Source organism: Petaurus breviceps, unplaced genomic scaffold (assembly GCF_028583685.1).
Source record: "Petaurus breviceps papuanus isolate PSGF00001 unplaced genomic scaffold, PetGlider_PUasm1.0 173, whole genome shotgun sequence".
In the NCBI taxonomy this organism is placed as follows: Eukaryota; Metazoa; Chordata; class Mammalia; order Diprotodontia; family Petauridae; genus Petaurus; species Petaurus breviceps.
The window spans coordinates 27732708-27752692 of record NW_027185759.1 but is presented as its reverse complement, the minus strand read 5'-3'; the positions used below and the strand labels follow the sequence as shown (position 1 = coordinate 27752692).

The 19985-nt window shown below is 39.8% G+C and overlaps 1 protein-coding gene across 1 annotated transcript in view; it reads left to right on the top strand.

Annotated features, from left to right (window-relative positions):
- Window positions 1-19985, top strand: part of ZBBX (zinc finger B-box domain containing) — a 112900-nt gene that overhangs the window by 36964 nt on the left and 55951 nt on the right. The window contains exons 7-8 of the mRNA XM_069083532.1: window positions 17418-17573; window positions 18968-19148. Coding sequence (XP_068939633.1) covers window positions 17418-17573; window positions 18968-19148 — 337 coding nt within the window. The remainder of the gene's footprint in view (window positions 1-17417; window positions 17574-18967; window positions 19149-19985) is intronic.

Sequence of the window (19985 nt, the reverse complement as noted above, 5' to 3'; positions counted from 1 at the left end):
AGAGAGAGAGAGAGAGAGAGAGAGAGACAGAGAGAGACAGAGAGAGAGACAGAGAGAGAGACAGAGAGACAGAGAGAGAGACAGAGACAGAGAGAGAGGGAGAGGGAGAGAGAGCGAGCGAGCAGTGGACAAGCTTGTGGGTAGATGAGGTTCTGGCTGCCCCTGTCCTCCCTCTGGTGCTGGCGCTGAGTGGAGGAGCAGGTCTGCAGACCTAGTCCAGCCAGCCAGCATAGGAGCTCTGAGGTTGGACCACTTGGGACTCACCCCATATTCACAGGGGGCCAGTTCAGCCACCCCGTGGAAAGGGAGATTAGAGGTAGCAGGTGTTGCCCCTTTCTCTTTTTTCCCTTGGCCTTCTTCTGACATCCCCCTCCCCCTCCTGTTTGACATCACCTCTCCTCTCTCCAACATCTTATGGCTTATTTCATGGTTATTATGTTAGGAAATGTGCATATTATTAGAATTAATATTTTATTGTAAAGAATTATATTCAGAAAAGGGTATTTTCAGCAATTTCTAGTGGAAAAGAGCAGTTTTGGGTGGTCTCAGGAACCTAACCCCCTGTTTTTCATAGGTTCAGTGTATCAACATTCATGTTTTGACTTTCACACCCTTTTCTAGGAATGTTCCCCCACAAAAGTTGAGGATTGACTGTAATTGCTACTCACCAAACTTGTGCAGGAGCCATCAGTAAGATTCCATTCCTACTCCCTGTCTCCCAGATCACTTGCATACCCCTTGAACCATGGGTTTTGTGGTAGGGGCAGTGAGTAAGCACCCTGCTTTCTAAACCCTATTTGTTTTAAGGAATGTGAGGCAGAATCAAACAAGATACACTGGTATGGATAGTCTGAGGTTTGGTCAGCTGATATTTTTTTTTCTCTTCTCCCACAGTCACCCTTTCAGCCTTCCTGATGCCCTCTGAGGGCACCACATCCTTCCAGCTACTCCATTGCTCACCACCACCTTGGTGTCATCATTGACTCCTTGCTTTTAGTCACTTCATACCCACGCATTCAGTCAATTGCCAAATCTTGTTGGTTTTACCTTTGAATCTTTTAAATGTGTTCCCTTCTCTGCACTCACCCTTCCAGGACTATTGTGATAACTTCCTTATTGGATCTCATGCCTCAATTCTCTTCCACCTCCCTACCATCCTCTAGACTCCTGCCAAAGGGATTTCCCAAATTCACTGGTCTGACAATTGTCTCTCTTCTTTCACCTCCTTACTCATTAAATATATTCAACTGGCTCTCCACTGAATCAAAAAATCAAATATAATTTTAATTTTTTTCCATCCCTTTTCACTTCTTTTTTTTTTTTTATATTTTTAAGCAATCGGGGTAAAGTAACTTGCTCAAGGTTACACGGCCAGTTATTTCTGGGTGTGGTGCTGAGTGTCTGAGCCCGGGATTCAATCTCCAGGTCTTCTCAACACTGGAGCCGGTGCTCTTACTCGCTGAGCCACCTGGCCACCCCTAAGCAATTGGGGTTAAGTAACTTGCTCAAGGTTACACGGCCAGGTGTTTCTGGGTGGGTGCTAAGTGTCTGAGCCCGGGATTCGATCTCCAGGTCTTCTCAACACTGGAGCCGGTGCTCTTACTTGCTGTGCTACCTGGCCGCCCCTTCACTTCTATTTTTGCTTGTTTTGTAATGATAATTATTAGAATAGTAACATGCATATTAATTTCAAAATGAGTAAATATACACATATTGGGAATATGTGCTTCTACTGATAGGGTTTTACAATCAAAAAAGTTTGGAAACCACCAATACAGATGACCAGAGATTTTCCCTATCCTTTTCTTTGGAGATTCTCTCTTTTCTTCTAATTTAATTACTTCCCAAACCTCTAGAATAGGTTTTTCATTGAGATTGGATTGTTTATTTCATCCTTTGTACTGCTTTGACTGCTTGTATCACTTTTTTAACTTTTGCTTTCTGTTGCTGTTAATTATCTTATTCTTCTCTTTTTCAATGGAGCTCATATAGAAGTGCTCTTAGGAAAAGCTGCTTTCTGGCAGTTGCTGTTCCTTCTTTAATCTTTGGTGAAGGATTGTGTGGGTGTAGAAACCAATGACTTTTCATAATAAAAGAATTGGAGAAAAAAAATCTTGGGGAGCAAGATATAAGAAGACTGGAAAGGTACGAGGGGGTTAGGTTTTAAAGGCTTTGAATGCCAAACTGATCATTTTGTATTTGCTCCTGGAGGCAAGAGGGAACCACTGTAGTGTATTGAGTGGAAGGGGGGGTGATATGATAAGACCTGCAATTTAGGAAAATCACCTCATGGCCCAGTGGAGTGTGGACTGGAGTGGGGATAGACTTGAGGCAGTATAACAGCAAATACCCTAGCATACCCAGGAAAACTTTAAAGGGGTCAACAATTTTACTTTAATTACATAGATAGATATAGACACACATATATGTGTATAATTGCACACATACATGTGTATATATGTATATACATACATATGCATATATATGTATGTGTATATGCATATTATATATGTATATATGCCAACACCCTGAACTTCAGAGAAAATACAAATAAATTAGAAGCAGAATAAATACAGAGAAAATAACACAGATCAACAGATAGGGCTTCTAGCTGTCTGACCAAAGCTATACATGCAGTTACCAGAAAGAGAAGCACCAACATGTGGGTTTTCAAAGCCAGGGGGCTCCTTAACGGCTACCCAGAGTCTAGTCTGGCCAAGTCACTCAAACACTCTTAAATGAGTGAGCCCCAAAGCAAAAATGCTAATCTCAGGATATATGTACCCTTCTTCAGGGTCAGAGGGCATCACAGCCCTCTTGACCCTCTGCCTAATTACAAAATAACAAAAGGTATGGGTCTTCCTGAAAAATAAGCCTCCCCTAATCAAGCTTCTCTTGTTGGGCTCCACTTGAGGCCTATTAATGGGCATGGAAGATCTTCAACTCCCATTAACATTACAGGCAGGCTGACCCTCCAGCAGCTACTTTAGTGATCCAGGCTTGAGGTGATGGGGGCAGGATCAGAGGGCAGAAGGGGACATATTGGGGAGATGTCACAAAGCTCAAGCTGGCAGGCCTTCGAAGTAACTTGGATATGGGACTGAGATATAGTGAGGAGTCCAGGTTGATGCCTAGGCTGGAAGCCTAAGGACAGGGATGTTGCTGTCTGCAGTATAGGGGAGGTCGGATTTGTAGGAGTGGGAAGGGTTCAGAGGAAAAGATAATGAATCTTTTTCTGAATATGTTGAGTTTGAGGTGTCTACTGGACATCCAGTTCAGGATGTCTGAAAAACACTTGGAAATGTGAGATGTGAGGAAAGGAAGATTACTCAGGCGTCATGAAACTATTACTACTATTACTACGACTATGACTACAACTACTACTACTACTACTACTACTACCACCACCACCACCACCACCACCATCACCACAATTCCACTGCTACCACTCCTATTAATATTTTTACTTTTCTCTTGTTCCCGTCTTTTTCATGGAATTCAGATAGAAAAGGTCCAAGAACAAGTCACTGTCCTGCTCTTTGTCTGCATGTTTATTGTTCTGGAGACTGTTATGGAAGTGGCTACAGGGACTGCCTGTTGTAACTGAATCTGAGATCATTTTCTGCGGACTCACTGCAGTCATTTTTATGACTTGTCCGGTGGTGACTGAGCAGGTTCCTTTGTCTCTCAGGCTGTTCCCATGTTTTTCATTTTTTTTTCCACTTGGTCTCTATCTTTCCGAAGCTTTCCTTTCCATGTAGTTTGAAGATTGAATAGTTGATGTTTTTGTTGTTTAGTTGTATCAGAGTCTTTGTGACCCCATTTGGGGTTTTCTTGGGAAAGATACTCAAGTGGTTTGCCATTTTCTTCTTTAGCTCATGTCACAGATGATGAAACTAAGGCAAAGAGTGTTAAGTGACACTTACTCAGGGTCATACAGCTAGTGTCTTAGGTCAGATTTGAACACAGAAGAGTCTTCCTGACTCCAGGCCTGGCCATGTATCCACTGTGCTGCCCAAGTAGTCATAATGTTAATGGGATATAAGATCTTACCCGACCATTAATAGGTCTTACCTGGAATCCATTAAGGGAAGCTTGCTTAGGGGAGGCTTGCTTGTGAGAAGTCTCACAACTTTTGCTAATTTCTAATTAGCATGAGGGTCGGGATGCCCTCTGGTTCTCAAAAGGGTATATATACTCTGAGGTTAGCATTTTGCTTTGGGGCTACTCATTGGAAGAATGTTCTTGTGATTTGACCCAGATGAGACTCTAGGTAGCTGTTAAGGAGCCCCTTGGTTTTGAAAAACCCAGAGGTTGGTGCCTCCCTCTCTGATAACTATGTATGTATTGCCTTGGTCAGACAGTTGGATCTGTGCTAATTTCTCAAATGGTTAGAAGCCCTGTCTGTTGGTCTTTATTTCTCTGCGTGCATTTTTTTTCTATTTGTTTGGATTTTCTCTAAATTTCAGGGTGCTGACTTTTCCCCTGAACTGGTGAATGTAATTAAAAAAAAGATTGCCAACCCCTTAAACAGCTATCTTTCTTAGTAAAGCAGGTCTAAGAATCTGTACTAGCAGCCATTTTGGGGATGCCTGGGTGGTTGCCCTTACCATAGTTGATGTAGTTTTATCTATCTAGTAAAATATTTTTAAATTTGTTATGTCTCAGTCTCTGACCTGGGAGGGTTCATGGAGAGCAGTCCCATTTGTACAGATGCCCTGATTCCCGTGCAGCTTAGTCCTTACTTAACTTTAAGGTGAACTTGACAGTCTTAAGGTTAGGTTGGGGTTTACATTTTAGTCATTGGTTAGTTAATGACTGTGACTTTGTCTTGAAAGATTAGCCATTCTTTCTTTTCTTTTTTAGGTGTCTTGTAGATGCCAATTTTTTTATAGCCTTTAGTGTTAATATTGCACAGTTTCCATTGCTTCTTCACAAAATCTGCATTGATCAATAAGTATAAACTTTTCCTTTTCTATAAACCAGACTCCACAATTCAGCTCCCTATTCAGCTCTTTGTTGATATTTTGTTGGCAGAATTCATGTGAATGTCATGAGTGGTTCACCTTTTCATTCCACTCTTAGTAGTTTTTAATGCTGCTGATAATGAAAAAACATTTAAGTACTTAGTGTGTGCAAAGCATTGTACTAAGTCATGGGCATCTCAATAGAGGGAAAAAAAGCAAGACAGTCCCTGCTCTTTAGGGGATCACATTTTGATAGAAGACATTCCTATCAAATAGATGGAAGTTTCCCCTGTCGGTCATATGGAAAGGCTATGTTGGTCCTCAGGGTATTGCTACGTGTAGAGTAGATGACAAGGTATGTTCATTTATGTTGCTTCTGTTGATAGACACTATATTTGTTTCTGATATTGAACTATAGTAGAAGAGCTTAGGGGAGATAGCTTTCATTTCTGGGTCTTCAGCAGCAGTGGCTACCTAGAAGGCAGGTGGAAACTTAAGTACCTGTAGATATTTGCCCGGTGACATCTCCACAAGAGTGGCTCCTGAATGATGGCTGCAGAGACCAAGCTGGAAGTAGGGTCATGGTCTGGGTGAAACGACTATTTCTGGGACCGTTTGATGCAAGATCCTCAGCGGTCACTGCCTAGGTCTGAAGGGGGCTGGGAATGGCGGCCGTTTGACCTTCCTGAGAACACATTCTCCTTTTGATGCTCCATTGGGATGTCTTCCTGCTGTTAGCCAGGCTGGCTTGCCCGTCCTGACAGTGGCAGTTGGTATTACTGGTGGAAAGGAGAATGGAGCCCTGCTTCACAAAGGCTGCTCTTCTTCATAAGGCAGTTCATCCTGTTCATGTATGTGTACATGTACTAGCTCTGATGTTTTATTTGGGCAGCTTGGTGATTATGAATACTTGCTTTTAAGTTTCCGTGGATGAATGTTATAGATGATGATGATCACGGGCCACAGTTTGGTAGGGGATAATGTGCTGCTGCCAGACCAATTTGTAATTTGAGTTCTCAAGGCTTTTTGGAGACCTTCGTTTATTGTTTGCTAGTCCAAGAAACATATATAACCTCAATGTGTCATTCTAATCTAGACTCTTTTGACCACCTCTTAGACCTGCCAGTGTCTGTTTTACTATGGCAACAGTTTGAGTTAAGCCTAGTATCGCATAGGTGTTAATTGCTTTAAGTGTGTTCTTCCTTTTAAGCTTTGACTTCAGGATGCCAAGCCATCCTTAATAGCCTTATGCTCCATTGTTTATCCTGGAGAAGACCAAGGTGTTTGTGACTATTGTTTTCATCCATTGGCTCAAATTACCTTCCAGATTCAGGCTCAAAGATTTCAGTCCCTATATATGTTAATGATTTTTTCTTGTTGAGTAAAAATAATATTTTGATATTGTTGAAGAAAGTTTCTACTACGTGAGGTGCATAATGTTCTTCTCAGTAGAGCCGCACAACTGATGTCATTTAAATACATCAAGTACTTAATATGGTGTTTCGGTATGACCAAGTTGTATAACGTGAAAGCCATATTCACTTCTATTCAGGAGAAGTTAAAGTTAGGTAGAACCATAAGGAGCTTAAGTTGTCACTAGGTATGACGACACATTTTCTATAAATTGTTATTCATGTTATTCTTTTGGTGACCCTTTTCTCCCAATGTGAAATCTCAATTGGTTATCCCATTGGCTCTCATCGATCTGATTATCATCTTTATGCAGATGGTTCTAGATATCCCCTCTCTCCTACCGTGTTTCCCCGATAATAAGACACTGTCTTATTATGTTTTTGGACAGAAAAACACCAGAGGGCTTATTTTCAGGGGAGGGCTTATTTTAATGAACATTGACAGCAATTTTAATAAACAGGTAAATGTGAACAAAAAAATGTACCAGCAAGCAAATCACTGGGGAAGAACAGGATGACGTGCTCACTGCTGCAGCTCTGATTGGATGCAGCTTGGAGAGTGGCATGCGTTTCACGGGGGGGGGTGGCGGTGCATACAGAGGGTACCGTAATGTAGCATGTAGTGCAGGGGATCACCTTCACTACAGTAGCAATCTCAATAAGGCTTATTTTCGGGGGAGGGCTTATTTTAGAGGAATCTTACACAGTAAGGGGAGGGCTTATTTTCGGGATAGGTCTTATTATCGGGGAAACACGGTAAGCTCTCTTCCAGCAACACCAGGTGTGGTTTGGATACCTTGAACCTGATCTCTCTTAGGCTTCTCGCACTCAGCATATCCAAAACAGACCTCATCAGCTTGCCACCCAAACCCTCTCCTTTTCAGAACTTCTCTCTTACTGTCCGGAGCACCACTATCTTTTAAGTCACCTGTGTCTTACAACCTTGCTGTCACCCTTGACTCCTCTTTGCACATTTCTAGTCTGTAACCAGGTCTTGTAGCTTTTACCTTCATAATGCATCTCCTCTATTTACCCTTATTTTCATTCTCACGGTCACCAACCTGTGCAAACACTTATCACCTCTTGCCTTGGCTATCACACTCTCCTGCTGGTTTGAATCCCTACATCAAGTCCCTTTGCTCTGATCCATTTTCCATTCAGCTATCAAAGTGAAGTCAGACCATATCACCTCCCCATCCCCAGCTTAGTAAGCTTCAGTTACTTCCTGTTCTGTATTGATTATGAAATCCTGTTTGACTTTTAAATGCCTTTATAACCCAGCCCTTTCTTACCTTTCCCATCTTCTTAAATTTCATTCCCTTGCCTATATGACAATGACACTGACTTTTTTGTTGTACCTTACATTGAATCCCATCTCCTGCCCCTGAACCTTTTTACTGACTCACTCTCTTACTTGGAACATTCTCCCTCTTTATTTTAACCTCCTGGCTTCCTTCAGAACTCAGCTTAAATCCCATCTTCTGCAGGAACTTTTTCTTGGTCCTCCCTTCTGCTTATGCCTCTCCTCTGAGATTACCTTCCATTTCCTCTTTCCTCCCTCTCTCTCCTTCTCTCTCTCTCTCTCTGTCTGTCTCTCTGTCTCTCTCTGTCTCTCTCTCTCTGTCTCTGTCTCTCTGTCTCTGTCTCTCTGTCTCTGTCTCTCTCTCTCTCTCTGTCTCTCTCTCTGTCTCTCTGTCTCTCTCTCTTTGTCTCTGTCTCTGTCTCTCTCTCTCTGTCTATGTCTCTCTGTCTCTCTGTCTCTGTCTCTCTTTTTCTCTTTCTCTGTCTCTGTCTCTCTCTCTCTTTCTGCAGCTTGGCTCCCATGTTTAAATGTGAGCTCCTTCATGCAAACACCATGTTTTTCATTTTCTTTTTGTCCACAGTGCTCAGCATAGCACCTGAACAGAGTAGCACTTAACAAATGTTTTCTGACTGGCAAGCCTTAAATAGAGAACGTGGCCATCAAGTACTTCAGTGTTCTCCCGATGTTTGGGCTCATCATAAAAACTTTCTGTGCATGGCTTAGTTTTGGATGCATGAGTCAAATACTTCAATAATTAATAAAGATAGTACAAAGGTTACAGAGATTTCAGATTTCTTGTTCACTAATCATTAAATAGATTATGAATCACTCTTTTACATACTTTGGTCTTTTTGTATTTTTTTTTTGTTCCTCAGGCAACATATTGGTTTCTCAGTGTTCATGGATTTTTTTAATTGATACAAACTAGGAATAATTTGTGTAAACCATACAAACTTATAAATAATTTGAAGGGGTCACTGGTGTTCTCATCTTGGAAGCTGGTGAAGTATTCTGCTATTACATCATACACCACTAGGAAGTGAATCAAGAAAATCTGATTTAGGGGAGGCCAGGTGGCTAAGTGAGTAAAAGCACTGGCTCTAGTGTTGGGATGACCTGGGGATCAAATCCAGGCTCAGACATTCAGCACCACACCCAGAAATAACTGGCCGTTATATATAACCTTGAGCAAGTTACTTAACCCTGATTGCTAAAAAAAAAAAAAAAAGAAAATCTGATTTATCTTTGTGATACTTCTGTCAGCCTCAGTTTCCTTATCTGTAAAATGGGCCTAATAGTAGCAATTTATCTCCTAGGGTTGTTGTAAAGATCAAATGAGGTGATAATTGTAAGTTTCTTCTCACACCGACACATAGTAAACACTATGTAAATGTTAGTCATTATAACTATCACTATTATTGTTGTTATTATTACTTTGACTTTTCGTCTTCCCCTTTTGAAGAGAAATACAAGGTTCAGTTACCTCTCTTAACGTAACTGCTCATTCCTTATGTTAAAGGTGTGTAAATTTTCTGTCACATTTTATATGTCCTACATTTTTGTAGTGATGTTTTGTGCCCCAATAGATGATCATGTATTTCTTACATTCTTCTTGTCTGGGTTGTCCTTCTAATTTCTTTGCTTCTCAAGCTTGTATTTTAGAGCCTTGGGTTGATGTCGAAATGTTTATTTTGATCTTTCTGCTGCCTTGATTTCATGTGACCTTAAACTTTGGACTTTAACTTTCAGTTTTTGATTAAGGGTTTCAGGCATTTCTGAAATAGTTCTGTGTTTTGAAGGTCCTTTTGTAGTTTTTTTTTTTTTGCTTTCTTAAATAAATGACAGATGGTGTTCAAGCTTTTACTGAGCATAGCTGTTAGATGATGATGTAATGTTGCATTGTTTTTCCACTGATATTGTGACAAGCTGCTTTGGTTATAGTGGGGTTTGACACCTTTCTGTAGGAATATTCCCACACAGCATTACCTTTCCTCTTAACTGTGGCAACAGCTACAGCATATACTGCTGCATGTAATTTCTGGAATGTTTTTATATTTTCCTCTGGAGTATTGTTGCAAGAATGCATTTGTTCATAATGTTTATAGCAAATTCCAGTGTTTTACACATCTTTGTTTGGCATAAGTGGTCTATTAGTTGGATTCATTCTGTGACACCAAAAAATATCCCCCTAGAACTACAAGGATTCCATCCAAAGTAGGTCCATCTCCCTTTCAAAATCATTCCAGACATCTGCATCATTCTTGCCATCTGTTTTGTTATTCAGTAGCACTTGTGGAGTTTGTTTTACATGTATTATTTTAGTACCTTCAGCTGTAAATAACTTTGATTTCTGCTTTTATTTGTTCTAATTTGTGCTAAGGAAGGCACTCATTCTTATGATTGTCCTGTATTACAGTGATTTACAATACAAGTGATTAGCAATGCATCATTGTATAGGTTAGAACTAAGCATATCATTGAGAAAAAGCAAGATGGCATCCTTGCCTGTAACTGGGGCAAACCTTTCCCAGTTTTGTTATGATGTAGCCCTGACACATAATTAAAGCATATGCATCTTCGAATAGTCTGTTTCATTTGTACAGGGTTTGCCTGCTTGAGTGGTCAGTGCCGTATGTACTGAAGGATTACTGCCCCATGGAGTGTTAGTAGTTTTGATTTGTTCTACTATACCAAGACATGATGGAATCCTGCTTGTCTTATCATTACGATACTTCTGGCTAGGGGCAGCATGCATCTGTGTGCCACCCACCGATCTCTTAGATTCTTTATTTTTAATTAAATTTTTTTGTTTTTTGCTTTTTTTTGGAGGGCATTTGGGGTTAAGTGACTTGCCCAAGGTCACACAGCTAGTTTTTGTGTTAAGTGTCTGAGGTTGGATTTGAACTCAGGACCTCCTGACTTCAGGGCCTGTTCACTGCACCACCTAGCTACCCCGATCTCTTAGATTCTTAAGAGCAGCTACATTGCATTGACTGGGGTGCTAACGTGATCTGTAGGATCACTAGCACCCAATTGTTTGGCATTTTAGGCTTCCTGCCAGACCTTAACAGTGACTGAAGCCATCACAGGACACATTAGCTCCTGTTTCTTTGACAGAATCCTGGAAGAATATGAGAAGTTCCTGCCTCTAAATGTTAGATATCCAGATTTATTCAAAATTCTGATATATTTTATAAATATCTCTTAATTATTCTGAAATTTGGTTTATAAATTTATGCTTTGTACAGGATGCCCATGAAGCGCCCTTAAACATATGGTGTCAGTTCTGCTTTAGAGGTCTTGTTTTGCTTATTTAGTTCTAAGAACCTCATTTTAGGCAGATGGACTCCGACTACATTCTTCTTGTTTCCAGCAATGGCATTTTGTTCTCCTGAAAGTGCTTATCAGGTACTGAACCTGCCTGGCACTGCTAGATCAGTGCTTTGTCCTGTAATGTTGTCCTGCCATCTAAGAAGTAAAATAGACAGGTCTTTGACATGTCCCATGACTCACAGGAACCTGGGATATCTGAGCTTTAGCAATAATGGCTTGTGCGGTGAAAGTTACAATCTCTTGTATCTTTCATTGTATCATTCAAATGTAAATTAATTTTCTTAATATAGTATACTGATACATTTTGTTTTTATACCAAAGCATTTCCCACCCTTTCCTCTAGATCTGATCCCCTTTTATGAATAAGAAAAGTAGTTAAGCAAAAATATTTGATAAAGATATCGTATATGACGTTGTATATTCTACTCTCATGATATTTCTCCACTCTGCCGTGAGAAAGGAGGTATGTTCCATTATCTGTCTCGGAAGTATAATTTATTAAGCATTCAGAATTAAAATACTCATCGATCATTTTGGGGAAATTTTAACCCACAGACAAATAAATAAGTGATAATTGCTCATCCAACTAAGAACAAACTTTATCAGATTGCCTTACAATGGAAACGTAGCATTAGTGTCTTCTTCCAGTAAATCATACATCCCACAGTGAAGCAGAATAGACACATACAGAAGGGAAACGAACTGATGGGAGGTTCATGAGAAGGAGAAGACGCACATACACACACACACACAACGTGGGGTACAGAAGGGTGGAAGCTGCAGGCCATAGTCAAGATACTGTTGAGGGAGGAAGAGCAATAAGGACACATTCACTGGCTCTGGGACATGGCTGGTTATGTGTGTGTTGGAGCCGCTAAGCTTTTAGGAAGAGAGATCACATGGAGGAGGTGGGGTGTGTGTGTGTGTGTGTGTGTGCGTGTGTGTGCGTGTGTGTGCGTGTGTGCGTGTGTGTGAAGTTTAAGGGGGAGGATTGTTTGGAAAAGAGCACCTTGTTAACTCATTTCCAAACCAGAGAGTGAGAAAAAACAACAAAAAAACCCTATCACCTAAATTTCCAAAATACAAATTACCAGCAAAAGGAGAAAAACCTGTCCTACTCCAAAAAGAGGCTGCCTCTACATGTTTGTGTGTGAGTGTGTGTTTGTGAGTGTATGTTTTTGGATCTGTGTGTGTGTGTGTGTGTGTGTGTGAATTTCAGATGTCAGTCAGGTACATCTTTGTCGTCTTCTGCCCTCCCATAGTGGAGACACATACTATTTAAATGCTTTCCCATTAAATATAGACTCATCACATAAATGCACATAGAATATAAATGGTCTTTGTTCTAGAGGCTTTATCCTATATCTTTATCATTCATTTTAGCCTTGCAGCCTTTTCTTTCTTTCCTAAATATTACTACTGAGAGTCAGAATTTGCATAATACATTAAAATTTGCAAAGCGTTTGACATTTGATACTCACAGCCATCCTATGAGGTAGACACTATTATTATCTCCATTTTACTGATGAGGAGACTGAGCCTGAGAGATTAAATGCCTTGCATAGAGTCACACAAGAGCTAAGTGTCTGAGGTAGGCTTCAAGCTCTGGGTTTTCTGGCATGACATCCAATGCTTTCACCCTGTGCCACCCTTGGCAATATTTGAATATTTTTTAAGGATCATCCTTGTTTTCTTCAGAGAGAGGCGGAATATCTATGGTGATCTCTTGTAGGTTGTCTTCTGGTAATTATTGCGCCCGTAGAGCTGTTTTCTGGGCCCATATTCTTCTTACGCTGTTTTAGTCTTAGTTAAAATACGATTACATTATTTTCAGTTCCTGTGGTATGTTTTCATACCATGTGTGGTCTATCTATAATAGTCCTGTCTATGGCCAGGCAGGGCCTTGCACTATTACCAGGGTGTTAGTATGTCTTTCATAACCATCCTATCAAGCAGGCTGCCAATAACTCCAAGGTAGGATTCCTTGGCAGTTTCCTACATTAAAATTTTCCACTGAGTTTGAATTTTCTGAGAGATTGTAAGGAAGTAGTAATAGCCAGAGGATGTTTTTCCTGTGTTATATTGAATTATTTCGAGTTGTTTTCAATGTTTTGGACCTAATAGATGCTTAATAAATATGTTGATTGATTGAATGAATGAATAAATGAATTTTTACTACTTACATATATTGTGGCTAAAAATTGGCTAATGACAGTACCAAAGAAAATCAGGAGCTCCTGAATTATACTTCTGTTCACGTGACAATTGGAAATTCAGCTTTTTGAAAAGAGGTTAATTTATTTTTTTTAAACGCTTTATTAACTTCTGATTTACATCGTTCGTTTCTGCCAGATTTTGAGTTACAAATTTTCTCCCCGTTTTCCCCCCACCCATCCCCCCAAAGCAGCAGTCCCACAGGATATCCCCACCTCCGATCTGCTCTCTCCCACATTTTCTCCCATACCCGTTTCAACTTTTCCAGTGGATCTCTATGCCTCAGTGCCTGTATATCTTTTTTTTTCTTAATAACATGTAAGATGGTATTAATAATAGTGTATATATATATACACACACACACATATATACATATATTTGAATATTTGATTTTAAAACTTTCAATTCTAGATTCATTCCCTTCCCCCCCTGCCACCCACCCCCACTGGGGAGACAAGCATTTCAGTATAGGTTGTACATGTGCGGCTAATGCAAAACAATAACATAGTAGATGTATTGTAAAAGACTGACTATATTTACCTCCCTCCTATCCCACATCCCACTTGTTCTATTCTCTACTTTGATCCTGTCCCTTTTCAAAAGTGAGTGCTTCCAACTTCCCTCCCCCCCAGCCTGCCCTCCCTTCCATCATCCCCCCTCACATCCCCTTCCCCCCCCCATTCTCCTGGAGGGTGAGATCCCCTATTTAGTGTGTATTTCCCTCCCTCCTCAAGCCAGATTCAATAGGAATAAGGATGACCCATTCCCTTTTGCCTTCCTATTCTTCCCCTCCATTGTAACCAGTTTCCCTTGCCTCTTCTGCATGAGATAGTTGCCCCACTCTGTCTCTCCCCATCTCCTCTCATTATATTCCTCTCACCTCTTAATTTCACCTTTTAAGTATCATCCCTTCCTGTTAAATTGGTCCCGTGTCCTTTATCTATGTATACCTGTAAACATATATACACACATTCACATATGTATTCATATGCCCGCATACCCTCATATAAAGACATATATATATATATATATAATATATGTATTTCTAATCCCTTCAACTACTGAGAAAAGTTTCATAAGTTACAATTATTGTTTTTCCATGTAGGAATGTTAATAATTCAACTTTGGCCAGGTGGCTCAGCAAGCAAGAGCACCAGCCCCAGTGCCAGGACAACCCGGATCAAATCCGGGCCCAGACACTCAGCACTACACCCAGAAACAACAACTGGCCGTGCAACCCCGAGCAAGCCACTCAACCCCGATTGCTTTAAAAAAAATATTTCAACTTTGATAACTGGCTTATGATTTCTTTTCCCTGTTTACCTTCTCATGCTTCTCTTGCTTCTTGTATCTGAATGTCAAATTTTCTATTCAACTCTGGTTTTTTCAGCAAGAATGCTTGAAAGTCCTGTATTCCACTGAATGACCATATTTTCCCCTGAAACATGATACTCAGTTTTGCTGGGTAGGTAACTCTTGGTTTTAATCCCAGCTCCCTTGACCTCCGGAATATCACATTCCAGGCCCTTCGATCCCTCAGTGTAGAAGCTGCCAGATCCTGGGTTATCCTGATTGTGTTTCCACAATATTCAAATTGTTTCTTTCTGGCTGCTTGTAATATTCTCTCCTTAATCTGGGAATTCTGGAACCTGGCTATAATATTCCTAGGAGTTTTCTTTTTGGGATCTTTTTCAGGAGGTGATCGGTGGATTCTTTCAACCTCTATTTTGCCCTCTCGTTCTAAAACATCAGGGCAGTTTTCTTTGAGAACTTCCTGGAGGATGCTTTCAAGACTCTTACTTTGGTCATGGCTCTCAGGCAGTCCAATAATTTTTAAATTATCTCTCCTGGATCTATTTTCCAGGTCAGTGGTTTTTCCCATGAGATATTTCACATTGCCTTCTATTCTTTCATTTGTTTGGATCTGTTTAACAGCATCTTGATTTCTCATAAAGTCATTAGCTTCCATTTGCTCCAATCTAATTCTGAAGCAATGATTCTCCTCAGTGAGCTTTTGAGATTCTTTTTCCATCTGGCAAATTCGACTTTTTAAGGCATTCTTCTCCTCATTGCCTTTCTGAGCCTCCTTTGCCATTTGAGTCAGTCTGTTTTTTAAGGTATTATTTTCTTCAGTCAGGCTGTTGACTCTCATTTCATAATTTTCTTGCATTGTTCTCATTTCTCTTCCCAATTTTTCCTCCACTTCTCTTATCTGCTTCTTAAGGTCCTCTATGGCCTGTAACCAGCTTGTATTTTCCTTTGAAGCTTTTGGTGCAGGAGTTCTGACTTCACTGATTTCCTCCTGTTCCATGCCTTGCTCCTTCTTATCCCCAAAATAGTAGTGTAATGTTGGAATCTTCTGTCTGCTTTGTTTCCTTTGCCTGCTCATTTTGCCACTCAATGATTTGACTTTTAGGCTTTTTGCCACAGTAGGACTCTGCCACCAGACAGGGGAGTTTTCGTCCCAAACGCTGGGGTTTTCTCAGCTGCTGGAGGTATTAGATGGGTGGCCTCTCTGAGGTCTCCACACGCTCTGGCAAGCTGGACACACACCCCAGGACCTCCACCCTAGACTGCAATCTAGATCCAAGCAGGTTAAAGCAAGAGCGATTACCCCTCAGACTGGTGCTTGGTCCCCCTGCACTCTGCAGGCCAGGAGCTGAAGCCACCACATGGAGCTGGCAGGCTGTGCCAGCGTCTCAGCGGTTTCTCGCCCTGGGGGTAAAAGCCACGCACTTCCACTTACTGGGTCCCAAAGTCCAGAATGCACTGGCCTCTCACCTTGTCCTTCACATCTATGTATTGATCAATCTTGAAAAGGCCACAGCTGCTGCTGATCTGGAGTCCCTCTGGCTGGCAGCTGGTAAGGCCCGCCCTGGGGCTAAAGTCTCGATGTGGTGCTGGGCTCGGCTCCCAGAGCATTGCGCTGGCCGATTCCTGCCGGCCTGCCGGGCTGTTCTCAGCGGGAGGTTAGCTTCTCTGTGTCATTTTGTGGGTTCTGCAGCTCCAAAGTTTGTTTAGAGTCCCCTTTTTTCATGGATTGGGGAGGGTGGAAGCCGGAGCCGAGGGAGGGTCATGCTTCTACTCCACCATCTTGGCTCCACCCCCGAAAAGAGGTTAATTTAAAGCAATACCTCTGCCTTAATTAATGATATAACTATATGAAAATGTTGATTGAATTTGTTTTCGTTGTGTGAAATAATGCAGGTTTGTAATATTTGCATGTATTTGTCAATAGATAGCAGGGAAGTTAAAACAGTATTTATTATCATTGGTTGCTGGAGCCCTATAATCATCCATACACTATTAATTGAGGAAAGAATTAGCATTGATATATTTTCCACTGAGTCTTGTTGAATTGAATTCTTGAATTGAATAAATTTGCTAATGTTTTCCTCTTATGCAAATTAATACTAGCTACTAATTGGGTTCAGTAGGATACACAGATCGTACACACATCAGGGTTTAGCCTTAAATGTATTAATACAAAATAATATCTTGATATAATAAAATGATTTATATGTGTGCTCCCGTTCTTGATTTAGATTTCAGCCTTCTCCCTCACCCCTGTCAGCACACACACACACCCCAGGGTATAGACTCAGACACTTTAATGAATTGTTCTGGCTCCAAATTAAATCATTACCTACATTTGGCCAACTAGTTATTTGCTGGTGAGGAGCTATAACTGGAGATAGGCTGTTGCTTGGGTGACAGATATATTCTCCATTGTTTACTTTGTACTCAAAGCCCTTCCAGCGTGGTAAGACTTGTCAGACTATGTGAGCCACTGGTTTTAGGCCCTTGGAAAGTCTGATTTACATCTATACTAAGACGAGGTCTCAGAGTAGGGCTTTCATGGTTGGGGTATATAGATATTTAACTGAAATTCATATTTCTGTGCATGTATGTTAAAACAAAGCTCAACATCAAGCAGTAAACATATTGTCATAAAGCAATACATACATATATATGTGTGTGTACATATTTTTTTAAGCAATTGGGGTTAAGTAACTTGCTCAAGGTTACACGGCCAGTTATTTTTGTGTGGGTGCCTAGTGTCTGAGGCTGGAACCAATCCCAGGTCTCCCGACGCTGGGGCCGGCGCTCTTACTCACTGCGCCACCTGGACGCTCCATATATGCGTGTACTTTTGACTTTATAGTCACATGTTGCTCTTCTTTTATAGACAAGATCCCAAGTTTTATCCAGGTTGAATATTGCCCATCGATTTTTAAAGGAAATTTATCCTGATGAATCTCAAGAGGAACAGAATTCAAAAAAAGAGATAGATAAAAATGGAAATGCTTCAGAAACTCTGTCTGTGCAGATCAGTAACTCTGAGGTAAGGGGAAGTAAAACAAGCTCAAACTTTGTGTTATGTGTTATAATTCACATTCATCTAAATCTCTATGATTATTTTGGAATTATTTTATTGCATTAAAATTTAGCATTTCTTTTTTAAGGAGTAAAGTTATCACACACAAACATATACACACCTTGTCACGCTAAAAGAATGTATGTTCCGAGGAGGCTGATATTTTAAAATTTTGATTGTCCTCTCCTAGTATATTCCTGGTGCTTAATAATTTCATGCTTAGTGATTGAATCATATTTTCACAGGCATAGAGAACTTGGAAAATTTTGCAGTGAAAATGTGATTTTTTTCTTTCATGATAACAGTTTAGGATGATTCAAAGGGTAATGCAGTTTCTCAAATGCAAAACAGCCCTTTCTCTTCCTACTATTTATTTTTGGCCCCAATTCTCATTATATATTTACAGTTTTTTATCCAAAGTGTTTGCATTGATGAACCAGTCAAATGACTCTCTGTGCTACAGAATTTCACTGTAGAAGGCTCAAAGACCTGGAATAAACAAGCAACGATTTGGATTGTGTTGCTTGCACTTGTGTTCTTCTCTTAATGTAGGCCCACATAGTATTGGCTGATGTTTTAATATTTATCTCTTGATTTTTTCTGATAAAAAAAATGGGTTTCCCCAATTAATTGTAATAATGAGAAAGTATAATTCTAATAGTTATATGTAATAATTAACTTTTTAAAGTCACATAGTATACTATAATTATGGAGCTTGAAAACTGAGGATAATAAATTAAATTATGCACAATAAGAGGGTGTTCCTCTGTCTACCATGGACAATGTTGATATTTGACAGCTATAGAATTTTTGTTATAATTTTGATACAATATTTGATATAATAATATATAATACATAATGTTTGATTGCTGTAGAAAGCCATTTTGAATAATGTAGGCACCAGGAAAGAATTGTTATTATTTTTTACTTGAATTATCCAGTTTCACCCGCTATAGTGATTTCCTTCACTGAACGATTGCAACATCTCTCCTTTGTTTTTCTCTTGTACATATGTAAGCAGAGGCAAAGTCTTTATATATATTTGGTGAATCTGTTTAGACTTTTGTCACTGGACTTTAAGTTGCATGTAGAACAACAAATCTTGTTGCTTGATCTTATCTAGTATAGTTTTTCATACGTTCACAAATTCTGATTTGAATGCTCACAATACTGAGTAACTATAGGGAATATTGGAAAGTATAAGAAACAGGCAGGTTTTGATGAAATTTTCAGTCTAATGTTCATAATTGGCAGTTAATAAACATGGGATTTAATTTCATTAGGTCATAATATAATACCTAAGATGTTAAAATCATAAAACTTTGTGTAACATCTTTGATTAATACTTTAAATTGAATTAGGTCAATTATATACCATCTAAAAAGGCTGACCCAAGAAATCAGACTGGGGGGCTCCTGCTTCAAGGTTCATTTGATGAGGAGGAATCTGCAAGGTCTTTTCAAAAAATTTTAACTCAGTGGAGAAATGGCAGTCATGAAGACAAAGAGAAACATATCCAAAAGAACTCTGAAACTTCCCAAGGTAGAGATTGGTTTTCACACATTCATGCATTTTTTATTTTTAAGAAAGTATGCTTATATGTATGTGTTTTTTTAAAGAAAGTGTGGTTATTTTTATTTAATTTTTTAATGAATAAATACATTTATCCAAACAATAAAGCACACATAAATTGGAGCTCTACAGATTATAGTATAATAGGAAATACATAAGAATAAAGGAGTTCTTCAACTGAAATTTTTAAAAAGGCCTCAGCTCAGATCAGGAGAACAATCTCACACAGGAAAGATCTCTCAGCAGTCTCTAGAATTACAGGCCCAGAAGTGTGGTTATTTTACTTCTTTTTGGAATACTATTTTGTGGATTGTTACTTATTCATTCTCACAAATCCCACTCTATCTGAAGTATATTGGAAAGACAAACAGATAAACATGAGATTCCTAGATGGTGCGGGGAGTAGAGTGCTAGGCCTGGAGTCAGGAAGATCTGAAATCAATTACAGTGTCAGACATTTATTAGTTGTGTGACCCTGGTCAGGACATTTAACCGCTTCCTGCTGCCATTCCCTCATCTGTAAAATGGGGATAATAATAGGACCTATCTCCTACTGTTGTTAGGAGGGTATACTATTTCGAACTGTAAAACTTCATGTGCTGTGTTATTTTAAAGTGCTGTTGTTTTTCCAGCATCATGTACACCATTTTAATCTCCCTCTTTTTAGAAGCCTTCAGTGGCTGCCAATCAAGTATCAGTCAAATTCCTGATCATGAGTTTCACTGATTTATCCCTTTTGAAATCTTTACTTTCCTACTCTATTCTCTTTTGGCCAAAGGAACCTGCTCACCATCCCCATATCTGATT